Source organism: Mycosarcoma maydis, chromosome 1 (assembly GCF_000328475.2).
Source record: "Mycosarcoma maydis chromosome 1, whole genome shotgun sequence".
NCBI classification, from domain to species: Eukaryota; Fungi; Basidiomycota; class Ustilaginomycetes; order Ustilaginales; genus Mycosarcoma; species Mycosarcoma maydis.
The window spans coordinates 1,421,496-1,431,895 of record NC_026478.1 but is presented as its reverse complement, the minus strand read 5'-3'; the positions used below and the strand labels follow the sequence as shown (position 1 = coordinate 1,431,895).

Here is a 10,400-nt window from a genome sequence, read left to right as displayed (position 1 = left end):
GGTCACTTCTGGATGTGCGCTTGCCGGCGAACTGTTTTGCGTCGTGAAAACAGCCGATGTGCCATTCTGAATAACGGGCGCGCTGATCGCAGGGGCGTTGCCGGCCGCGCTGGCTTGTAGGTGTTGCTGTTGACGGTGAATGGCTTCTTTGGTCAAAAGCGGCTCGCCAAAGCTTGACACACTCGTATTGTCGGTAGCATCGCCCAGACTTGCGGTGCTGCCGCCGAATGCCGAAGCGGATGCCTTGTCGTCCAGACCCGATACATCCGATGATGTAGAAGCAGAGCGCTCGTTGCCAGAAGACAAGCTGATGTCGGTCGAACTTCCAGGGGAGTTGGTCACCTGTTCCAAGAAAGCAGCCAGATCGAAGGGTTGGCCATCGGGTGGTGTGACGGGGTTGTTGAGCATCAGATCAACACCGTTAGGTGGCACCATGCGCTGTGAGGGATCTACACCGTCAGGTTTGAACAGGTTGCTCGCGAGAGGCATGGCCTGCAACATTTGAGGGAACGGTACGTCATCAGCATTACCACTTGCGCTTGGCAGCGGACTGGGCCCGAAGGAGGGCAAAGTGGTGTTGTTCATCAAGAATAACGATGCATCATCCTTTAGCGCTGTGACGCCATTCACCTCGAGCAAAGCATTGTTCTGAGCGCCGGACATGGGTCGGACTGCGGCCAATGTGGCCTGTCGCTTCGAAGGGTCATCGGTCGGGATCGGTGCGGTACTAGCCTGGCGCTGTTGGGCAAAGCCGTCCTCGCTTGTCGCCTGCGCAACTCTGTGAGCAAGACTGAGCAGATTCTTCCTTCGACCGACTCCCGAAACAGGAGCAGCCTCGTCGTCGCCACCTTCTACGTCCATCTGACGCTTTCGCTTTGGCTTGGCTGTCTCTTGTGGCGAACTGTCATCTTTGCGGGCAAGCGCTGCGTTTCCAGCCTGCCATCGTTCTTCCTCCTCTTCGAGAAGGGCCTCGATGATGCGGATGCATTTCTTGGAAGCGCAATCGTTCCCGTCGACCTGCTTAAGTGCTCGAATAGCTTCTGTGATCTCAGATCGCACCGAGACACGGTGGTCGGCGGTAGGCCGGGTGTGAAGCAAGTGAAGCGCGAGAACGATGGCTGCGGAGAAGCTCTGCATAAGATTGACCCAGAGACGATCAATAACCGTGCATCTGGAACGGATCTTCTTCTGCATGTCGAGGATCGAGCGAGCCAAAAGCACACAGTTGGTGCGCGACTCTTTGCGACTCGATAGATTGGGGCGGTGGATGCGCAGAAGTTTGCTGAATATGGCCTGCTGGAGCAGCCAACGCTGGACTTCGATGCACGTGACGCGGCCAATCTCGGATCCGACCTTGAAGAAGCTCGGGGCGTTTTCGAGAACACTACGGTACAAAAAGTCGAGCTTCTGCGCCTCGGAGCAAGTTATGCGACGATCGCCGCCATTGGTGGCGGTATGGAGCTCCCGACGGTGGCGAATATCAACGTCCTCCTTGACCACCATGCCGAACTCAAGATTTGAGAGGACGTAGGACATCTCGGTAAACTCTTCCCTGGGTCGTGGCGCAGGAAGCGGTGTGAGCATGAGATCGTCGTCGTTGTAGTTGCCGGGGAGCGGAGTATTGAAGTGCTCAGATCGGATGATGTAGTCTTTGGAGCAACCGGTGCCGGCGGCGCTCCAATCGCGGAAAACGAGTGCCCACCAGATACGTTTGGCGATCTCCCTGCGAATGACTTTAGAAGAGGGCTCGTTCGGCCGAGGCTGCTTGTCAAGATCGCCAAGGCGGTGCAGACCCATCTCCTGCGCGTTAGTGATGGCGATACGAATGAGAGCAATGTTAGTGGTGCCGGAGTCTGCCTCACCACCACAGCTGGCACCAGAGACCGAGCCGAAGAGATAGATGAGAAGGATGGCCTGGATGACGCTCATGCTTGAAGAGTTGAGATAGTTGGCAAGGACAAGGCACGACTTTGCTGCCGAGTGCCATGCGTGGATGGTTTTGCCATCAAACAGGTGGTTGGCGGGCTGCCATCCAGCCTTGGGCGTACATGGATAGAAGCGTATACCGAGAGCAAGCACCATGACGAACATGCCTAGCCAGCCCGGATCGACATGATTGATGACACGAGCGCGCTTCTCGGTCGAGTCGAGAGCGTAGAAAGCCTCCATTTCTCGCTTTAGGCAGGGCACGTGTATGACATGACCGCAGAGGTAGCGCGCCCGGGACTCGTAGACTTCGATGAGCTGGTAAGCGATTTGTTTAGAGGGAAGACTCTCGCAGACGGCGCGCAACACAGCCTCGCGTTCGGTTCGAGAAGTGGATACGAACGGCACACCCTCCAGCTTGGCCTTTTGCTGATCTTGCTGGAGCAGAATCTCGGCAGCTGACCACGCCCATCCCATACCCCAGCCGAGGAGGGTCTCGGGACCACTCTTGAGACGCAGCAGGCCCCTGTTCTCGCAAGCAAGCTTACATGGCACTGTGATGGGAGATGGGTCCTTCGAAGCTGGCTCGTTCTTCTTGAGACATTCATAATCTTGTGTATGATCGTGTCCATGGGCTGAGTCGCTGGGAGCGCGACAAGCACACGACGGCTGGCCATCGAGCCTTGTATCGGGGTCTTGAGCGCTCGAGAGCGACGGAAGAAGCATACCAGTAGGCTCGCGTTGACCAGATGCTGGGAGCGAAACAACACTGGTGGCAGATTGAATCAAGGTCTGCGAAGGATATGACGAGGCATTTGTAGCATTGTGGTCGGGGACAGACATGAGGCCGACTTCCTTGTCCTTCTGCAAGCACCTTTCGAATTTGTCTCCGGTGGCGAGGCTTTCGATGACCATACCCTTGTACTGCTCGGCATTTGGGTTTTGGGCTCCGGTCTTCTGGAGCGGGCAGCCATTTCCGGCACTACCCCATCTCAATTGGGAAGCATCATCCATGGCAAGACGTTCGAGGACGACGGCAGCGTCTTCGGTATCACTATCCATCTCTTTTCTCGAAACAGGCATCTGGTCTGTCCTGAGGCGGTTGGAGGGTGAGACCCTTCGGCTTTCGGCACGAGGGCTGGACGGAGCAGTGTCGTCGTCTGCGTCACTCTCATCAGTGTCGTCGGGTGGACCATGCGGCGATGTGCTGGAATGATGAGCTGAGCTGGGAAAAGAGTTGGCAGGGCTGTTGGACTTGATGCGCGAGAGGTCGAACTCTGCTGAGCCGGAGCCGGGGCCACTCGTAGACCTATACACATTCCAGTTGGAGGAGGCGGCGGGGGATTGAGGATCGAAAGCGTTAGCGCTGGAGAGGGGCGTCTGACCTACGAGCAATGCTTCAACCTGCGCAAAACGTAATTTTACGGCTTCAGCTTCTGTAGGTGCGGGGTTGCCAGAGGGGTGCGCAGCATTGACCTGGTCTTTGGCAGTAGATGTAGCGGCACTGAACTGGCTGTATGCTGCGGAGCCGGAAGAGAGGGGGTCGATGTAGTTAGGCCAAGGCTGAGCAGGAACGGTGTTGTGCGAATGAGCATGATCGTGGATGATTTGGGGTCTCTGTTCGATGCGACACTGATCCTGCTCGCCACGCTTGATGCATTGATTGCACGGCACGACACGGTCACATTTGATCTTTTTCTCTCTACAAGAGACGCAAGACACGGCCTTGCGATTTCGACGCTTGGGAGGCGGTCGCGCTGCTTCGGGTTGCTGCTGTTGCTGCTGAGGTACCGGCAACATGTTGGCGTTGTTGGCCATATTGAGGTTGTAGGCGCTCATATTGAGTTACGATGAGGTGCAGGTGAGGCGGACGGACAAACGAGCGGCTGGACGAACTGTCTTGTTTGACGCTGACTCGAACGAAGAAGATGAATACGAAGCGAAAATGGTCGGAAGAGCGACGGAAACAAAGAAGGGCTGCGTGATGATCGAAAGCAGATCGTTGATGTGTTGGTTAGAGTGGAATGGCGTCGCAGGCGTGGTGATCGTGAGGCACGCTTGTGTCCAACAACTCTCAGCGAGGAGCCATGGAAGACTCTGCTATAGCAAGGGTATGTGATGGCGAGTGAGGGGACGAAGAGACCAAGAACAAAAGGATGGCGGATCAGGATGAGGAGGATTCAGAGGTAACATGCGAGCTTGCGGATCGATTCCGATGACTGAGCCACGAATCTGAAGCCAGTTCAGCTACAAACAAGCACACTTGTGATTCACGGTTAAAATCTCTCTCAATCTTTTGTTTGGCACGAACGCCCTGTCAAGCTGTCAATCGCGAAAGTCAACTCTCAAATCGGTTCAAAAAGAGCATTTCCAAGGTAAGTGAGTTCGCCTGCGGCCCAGCCGAAAGTGAAAAAAGGTTTCGGTGTCAACGCGAGCCGATTGTCGAAGTTGCACGGTAAGCGAGCGCAAGAGACAGCGGGATAGCCAGTCAGAAACACAACCAAGTAACGCGAAAGGTTCAAAATCCATGGGCGTGCGAAGAAAGTCGAAACTAGGAAATACGAGTAGGCGGCGTCTCTGGTAACCCAAGCGCATTACTCACAGAGTGGCTTGGAATCTCAAGTAGATCACGATGTTGGCCATGACCATGCATTCACGATTCTGACAGCCGGTCTAGGCTGCCTTGGAAAACAAGTTAAGCTCACTCAGTACACCGTATCACAAGACATCATTCTTACGCAGGTTCGGCACATCCGCCGTTTCGGCGTATCCATAGCTGGAGAACATCCCTCTCATGCTTTTGCTACTCGGATGGTCGTGATACGTACGCAGTTTCAATGATACCTTGCGAATCCATGATACTGCTCGAGCTCTTTTGCGATTCGATCTTGCCACCACTTGAACGCAGTTGGTCTTTAAATATTCAGGCAAACGAGGCTGTACACGTGAAGACTGCCGCTGCATCCAGTCAGAACTCAAATTTCCCATGGACGCCGGGGATAAGTCCTCCCCGGAGATTACATTTCTGTCATCTCGGCATCGCAATTCAACCTCACCCCGATTTCGAAGTCCAGCTTTCACGTTTTACGTTCCGTAATCCGCCCGCGCTGCACGATCACGCTATTGTGTATGTGATAACACTAAAGAGCTGTTAGACCGGCCATGCGCGTCCAACATCCCAATCGTGAATCGTGAATTGCGTGAATCGTGAATTACTCGTGACTTGAAGCTTAACCACTGTACCAAAAGGGTGTCTAGACAACCAATCGGATTTGGATTGTATTCTTCAACTGTCCCCCTCAAACCATGTCCGATATACCGGCAACGCAGCCGCACATCAACAACTTTATCGTCGCATTGAGGAACAATGATGGCCCGTGTGCAAGCTCTAGAAAATGCTAAAAATCAGGAATGCGAATGAGGGAGTCGAACCAGCGTCTTTTTGCGCGGTTCAGACTCGTAATCACTTGAAGTGAAGATAAAAAAAAACAATCGTGAATGGTTGACCAAGACCCTTTCGGCATAGTCTCTGTGGAAACAAACGGAAATTACGTGCGATCACCAGGAGTTTCTGCGCGATCAAACGAAAGCAGAGATGCCCTCGCCTACTCTGCAAGAGCCTATCACAGGAAGGCACACAAGCCACGCCTCACACAGAACAACGACGGGGCGATAAATGAAGGATGGACGTCCCGTATCGAAGGACTCTTACCGTATAGCATACGCTCAAGGATCAACCTTCCGAAGGCTTTGCAGAGTGTTGCAAAGGGAGAATGCTCTTCGCTGTAGGTCTCGCTATCCTGAGTCGACTTGCAAGTACGGCAGTTCACAAAGACATAAATATGCTCATTCTGTACGTTGTTTCAGGTCCAGAAAATCAAGCGATCTTTTCTCCATTTTCTCCCCTTCAACAGACCTGCCAAGAATCATCACGGGCTTTCACCCCTAATTTATTCTCAACTGAATCGTTGATCGTGATTTGATTGTTGATCGTGAATCGTGAATCGGGGGTTTAGCCCCTGTGTTGCTCTTTTGAATCACATCAACCACAACACGGCCACAACACGCGCGTGCAAATCGTGAATCACGACTCGTGTACACTGGCGAGCTTTAGAGAGACGCAAAGCGATCTGCAAGCGTAAATTCAATTTGGTGTTGTCCAACTTCCACGCTGGAATCCAGCGCTTCGAGAGAGTCGTCGACACCACCACCACCACCGTCTCTACACCTGACCGTCAACGCATGGCTCATAAACCATCATGAGCATCACAGAAAATATGCAGTCCACTGCACTGCCAGCCAAAGTTCCGGCCAAGCAGCTACCGCGCCCAAGCCATCACCGTATACGCCGAGGTCAGAAACTCGATGAAATCGTCTCCCTCTCCGAGCAGAGACTGAGCTGTTTCGCGTCAGGATCGTTCGAAAGTAAAAGCAGCACATCCAATGCCAACTTTTCACCCACGTCCTCGTCCTCTTCCTCGTCCTCATCCTTGAGCGCTCCTGGGCCTGCTGCGTCTCTGAGCCACGCTGGCGGCGACAGTCCTTTCCAATTGCAAGAGTACCTCGCCCTGCTTGTGCGACACGATCCACACAACGTCGAAGCGATCACGTCACTACCTACCGAAGCCGATATCGACTCTCTGAACGCCGACAAAGGCAAGCGAAAAGACGAGCCCGAGGACGATGGCTTGTTCCAGAACGTCGACACCGACGTTTGGGTGTACGAGCAGTTGCGTCGTCTCGTTCTCGACCTGTCCACTCCCTGGCTCACATCTCTTCAACAGGAATGCGACAAGTACGCTCGACCTCAGACATGTGCTGCAATGAATGCGGGCGACTGGATGTACCTTTGCGCTTCGCATGGAGAGGAGAAACAGTGTTGCGCCATCGACTACATGGTTCACACGCTCGACGGTGCAACTTCACTGCTCAATTCAGCACGTCACTTCCCCAGTCGCACCTTCGTTCCCAAATTGAGTCTCCGTCATTTCGGCAGCATTGCACGACGTCTCAGTCGTATCTTTGTTCATGCTTGGTGTTACCACAAGGACGTTCTCCTGGCTTGCGAAGCCGAAACTTCGCTCTATTCTCGCTTCTTGGTCCTCGTCGAGACGTACGATCTCATCGCCACAGACAACTTGCCACCACGCCCAGGTCACGGCTCGGATGCCAAGCACTCGCAACGAGCCAACGCGACTGCATATGAAGTTGACGAAGCAGCCGAATTCTCCCGCGCACCCTCGACGGCTGCGCCGTTCACCTTGAATGGAACCACCGCGAAAAGGGAAAGAAGCAGCACAACCGCCATGCGCTCTTCGCTCGCGCAGAGCCTGCAACAGGGACCGTTGTTGCATACGCAGCCGTCCGGATTCTCATCGTCGACATCGACATCGACACAGGTGGACGCAGTCGGGCTGGTGCCGCCTCCAGCACCTAGTCCACGGACCACGGCCATTCTGAGCAGGCCGGATCACGAGGAAGGTGATACTGACATGCCAGCTTGGTCATCGCTTGCGCGTCAGAGTGCGGATACTGAACTACGCCCGGATCACCAGAATGGGCAGGATAGCCAGGATGATGACGAGGACGACGCGAATGACAACGAGGAGGATGGTGAGGACCAAGCTGAGTCGGATGACCGAACGCAGAAGATATCTCAGAAATCTACGGACGACAATGATGCCACCATATCTCTGCGTGGCGCGTCGCTGCCGGCTGGTCTCGCAGCTGCTACAGCAACGTCAGACCAAGTAGAGGTGGAAGCAGATGCAATATTGCATTCGACCCCCCCTGCACAGGTGCAACCGTCTTGATATCAATAGTGTCTGGTCTTGCAATCCAAACCATGACATGCCATCTTGAATCGTCTGTGCTGTGTTCCCAGCTTCTTACCCAACTCGAGAGCACATGATGGCTGGTCAGAAGCGAATCCAAGTTTGCACAAATTACGAAACCCAATGTTGCGAGAGTGCAAGAGTGCAATTGCAGAAGCGATACGTAAAACAAATCTAGCAGTGTAGCCGGAGAAGGATTACAGCCCGACACGAGGCATTAAAGATTGTGGGGCTGTAAGAGGCGTTGCTGGTGGGGATCCAAGGTGGGAGGACTGTCTATGTCTGGGTGCGATCAGGAGGGGAATTGTCATATACAAGTGTGTGTGTATGAATGCAAGGAGATGCGATCAGAGAACCAACGCGATCAGCGAGACGACCAGCGCCGCTAGGACCACGATGAGCATATGTATTCTACTAGCTTGCGCACCGTTGATACCGTTAATGATCTTCTTACTCGGCGTGTTGCCCGCTACCACGCCACTGCTCACAGGCGCTTTCGCATCCGTGCCGTTCGCATACCACTGCTTCAACCATAGCGTCTCGACACCCGGATCAGATGTTATCACTTTCCAGTCCTGGTGTCCCGTATCCTCAACGTATCGCAACAGGTTGTTTGCTGGCAACTGTCCCTCTTGGCCCGTGCTTCCGGGCAAGTTGGGGATCACCTGATGCGTCCAGAAGTACATCTTGTCCAGATGACCCAGACCTTGTGAGTTGGGCGCACAGCTGTCCAATCCTGAACTGGTGTCGCGCAATCCTACGAGGTAGAAGATAGTGCGGCTGAGGTAGCGAGAGATGAGTCCGGAGGCAGAAAGCTGATTGCTCGAGTTGGTGAAGTAAGGCGGCAGTGTACCATTCAAGCCGTACTTGTAGTCGGCATACGTGTTACGACAGGAAGACCCGATGTGGCGTGGTCGATCGCCTTGCAAGTAGACGAAAGAGTTGGGTGAAGAGATCCAATAAATGATTCTGCCGTCCTGTGAGGTATCGCTGCGGAACGTAGCATAGCGGTTGGTGAGTTGGGCGCCTAAACTGAAGCCGGCAACGACCACTTTTTGCAGGCGAGGGAAACGTGATCTGTCGAGGAAAAAGTCGACCGCTGCATCGAGCGCGTCAAAGCTACCAGCTCCTTCAGCAGTGACAGGCTCATAAGCAGGCGCACCTTCCCCCCACTCGACCGCCTTCCAGATCATGACATCGGTGGTGCTGACTTTCTGCAGTGGAACTCGGAATCGTCCTCGACGTTTCAGAAGCGGTGAAGTGAATTCTTCTGCAATCGAGGTTTGCTGAGCGTAGTCTTGCCGTGCTATTGCCGTGTCTGACGTATCTATTGTTACGGTGGCTTTGTTACCCGCATCCAAAGTCGGATCGAATGGATAGGCACCTTCGTCCTTGGTGGTGAAGAACATAGGCGCCATCACGACCACTTGATTACGTTGAAAGCTTCCACCTTCAGCAGCGCGTTTTGCTGCTAGATCAGAGTAGATCCACTGATTCCACGAATCACGGTTCTCACCGTGAATCTGGATCACAGCACGCCTAATCTTGCTGGCGTCGTACTTTTCGTCGATGTAGTGCAAAAGTGTAGCTGAGCCCGAACCGACTCGAAGCGTCGAGTTGTCGATACGGGCGCCGTCAATTGTAGGGAGCGTGGTCCAACCATTGGATGGGTTAGTATCCCCACCTGGATAAACACCTGGGTCGGATGTGGGGGCGAAGGGGGACCGCGATGCTACTCGGATGACTGGGATTGCCAGAGTGGCGACGATGGCGGTCAATGAGACCCTCATCTTAACTTTGTCTCGTCGTGCTGAGAATGAGGTGCTAGTCGATATCGAGGTTAGGCACGTAGAGAAGCCTTGACATGTCAAAGAGGCTTTGCAGTTGCGACGGGATTCTGAGTACAGGCAAGAAAAGATCAAGAGATTTCTATTGGGAGTAGCTGGTGATCAAATTGGTTGATGTGGCGAGGATTTGGTCTGGTTGGTAGACACCGACGTCAGAAGGAACAGGATCAGGCCTGCGAGATGGAAGGCGGAGGGCGACGGAATGGGACGAACCAGCGCCTAAGAAGTGATTGATGTTGTAGTGAAACTCATTAGACGCCGAGAAGGAGTCACGGGTATGCTTTGTAGGCGACAGAACGAAATCACGAATGCCAGACGCAAAAGGCGCTCGAGACAAGGTGAGATGGCACGTTCCAGGCAGGATCTTTGCCACTAACAAACGTAAGAAACATGGTGGCGAGGGTCTCGGCAAAAGTGGCAAGTTTCGGGAACTGACTGACAGGCTAAGTTATCATCACAGCTGTGAGCTCTTCTGGAGCCTGAAAAGGCACGAGTGGCCCAAAAAAGACTCTCGGGCTGTGCTCGGGGTTCTTCTCCCTGATAAGTCTCGGCACGAGCGAGACAAAGCGAGAGACAGCAATCGCGAATCACAGAATCATGTAACTACAGTATCAAAATTCACAAATTCAGCTTCTACACAGCGTGATGCAGCTAATGCAAGCCCAGACTGTGTTCAGGAGTGGCACTCTCCTGACATTCGTGATTGTTTAGATCCCTCCGTTCTCGGCTCAAGATGCATTCTGAAGTGCAAAGCCCAAGAATGCAATGGGCGGTTGAGCCGCTTATCTCGAAC

General features: G+C 53.7%; 3 protein-coding genes across 3 annotated transcripts in view; 1 reads left to right on the top strand and 2 right to left on the bottom strand.

Moving 5' to 3' along the window:
• UMAG_15088 (uncharacterized protein) overlaps positions 1-3,765 on the bottom strand; it is a gene marked incomplete at both ends in the record, with an annotated part of 4,512 nt that extends 747 nt beyond the window's left edge. Inside the window, one exon of the mRNA XM_011388563.1 lies at positions 1-3,765. Coding sequence (XP_011386865.1) covers positions 1-3,765 — 3,765 coding nt within the window.
• Positions 3,766-6,185: 2,420 nt separating this feature from the next.
• UMAG_00493 (uncharacterized protein) lies at positions 6,186-7,739 on the top strand (the record flags this gene model as incomplete). The annotated part of the gene is made up of 1 exon (XM_011388043.1): positions 6,186-7,739. One exon carries the CDS (start codon positions 6,186-6,188, stop codon positions 7,737-7,739), a length of 1,554 nt encoding a protein of 517 aa, XP_011386345.1.
• Positions 7,740-8,107: 368 nt separating this feature from the next.
• Positions 8,108-9,550, bottom strand: UMAG_00492 (uncharacterized protein; the record flags this gene model as incomplete). The annotated part of the gene is made up of 1 exon (XM_011388042.1): positions 8,108-9,550. The coding sequence occupies one exon, from the start codon at positions 9,548-9,550 to the stop codon at positions 8,108-8,110; it is 1,443 nt and encodes a 480-aa protein (XP_011386344.1).
• Between the last annotated feature and the right edge of the window lie 850 nt (positions 9,551-10,400).